Source organism: Pholcus phalangioides, unplaced genomic scaffold (assembly GCF_987345545.1).
Source record: "Pholcus phalangioides strain wild (caught in Gottingen) unplaced genomic scaffold, Ppha-v1.0 ptg000022l_1, whole genome shotgun sequence".
Taxonomy (NCBI): Eukaryota; Metazoa; Arthropoda; class Arachnida; order Araneae; family Pholcidae; genus Pholcus; species Pholcus phalangioides.
This window is the reverse complement of record NW_028301615.1, coordinates 27962327-27963604: the sequence shown is the minus strand read 5'-3', so window position 1 is coordinate 27963604 and position 1278 is coordinate 27962327. Positions and strand designations below refer to the sequence as shown.

The 1278-nt window shown below is 36.9% G+C and overlaps 1 protein-coding gene across 1 annotated transcript; it reads left to right on the top strand.

Annotated features, from left to right (window-relative positions):
• The first annotated feature begins 209 nt into the window (after positions 1-209).
• LOC149070131 (uncharacterized) lies at positions 210-626 on the top strand. Its single transcript, XM_089249277.1, has one exon. It carries the CDS (start codon positions 210-212, stop codon positions 624-626), a length of 417 nt encoding a protein of 138 aa, XP_089105403.1.
• Positions 627-1278: the final 652 nt, after the last annotated feature.

Genomic DNA, 1278 nt, shown 5'->3' with positions numbered 1-1278 from the left:
GGCCTTTGACTGTGTTGATCATGATAAGCTTTGGGACATTCTTGGAACAATGGGAGTACCTAATCACCTCGTCTGCTTGATCAGAAATTTCAATATTAACCAAGACGCAAGTGTAAGAAGTTTAACTGAATGGTTTGGAATTGAAAAAAGGAGTTAGGCAAGGTCACATTCTTTCCCCAAGCTTATTTACTCTCTATGGAGAATATATAATGAGAGCATCAGATTTAGAGGAATTGGAAGCAGGTGTTAAAATTGGAGGTGGAGTGATCGACAACCTTAGATATGCTGATGATACAACTCTGATGGCAGAATCTAAAGAGGATGTGAAGAACATATCAAGAGTAAAAACAGAAAGTGAGAAGGTTGGACTCTATCGAAATACCAAAAAAACAAAGATCATGACTACAGCAGATATTCACAGTTTTCAACTAGATGGCGAGATTTTCGAAGGATTTGATTTCCTAGGATCAAGAATTGTAAAAGAGAGAACATACACAGGAGAAATAAAAAGACGAGTAGTTCTGGGTAAAACAGCCATGAGAAAGCTTAATATAATAACGAAAGACAAAGATATCTCAATGAAAACAAAAATTAGGATTATAAAAGCGTTGGCCTTGCTGTCTTGATGTATGGATGTGAGAGCAGATAAAAAAAATAATTGATTCCTTTGAACTTTAGTGCTGGAGGAGGATGCTTAGAATTTCATGGACTGCTAAAAGGACTAATAAATGGGTTATCGAAGAAGTCAAGGCTGATTATTCTCCTGAACCAACAGTCACTAATCAGAAACTAGCTTACTTTGGTCATATAATGCATACAGAAATCTCTAGAAAAAATAGTAATGCTTGGAAGGAAAGAGAGTAAAAGGCAGACCGAGCACAGGATGGATACAGGAGGTGTTGTAAAGCATCGGAATTGAAGTTAGCGCAGCTGAGACATGCTGTGAATGGCAGAACAGCTTGGAGAGCCGTGATCTATAGAGTTACCAGGAGTCGGAATAGACTCGATGGTTCCTAACAACAACAAATGATTATAAAGGGAAAAATTACGTATAACATGTGAGTTCAATTCCTTGTGATTGAAAGTTGAAAATTTCGGTGTGAAATATGTTTGAAATTGAAAATAATTTTAGTTTATTTCGGAAAAATTACACAGGGGGTGTCCTGTGTTACACAGGGTTTTCGGCGTTTATCTCTTCAAGGGTTCGTCATAGTGGTATGGTTCTAATTAAAAAAAAATGCACGAAAACTGTTCAAAAGTTTTTCTGTGCCAGTTTCG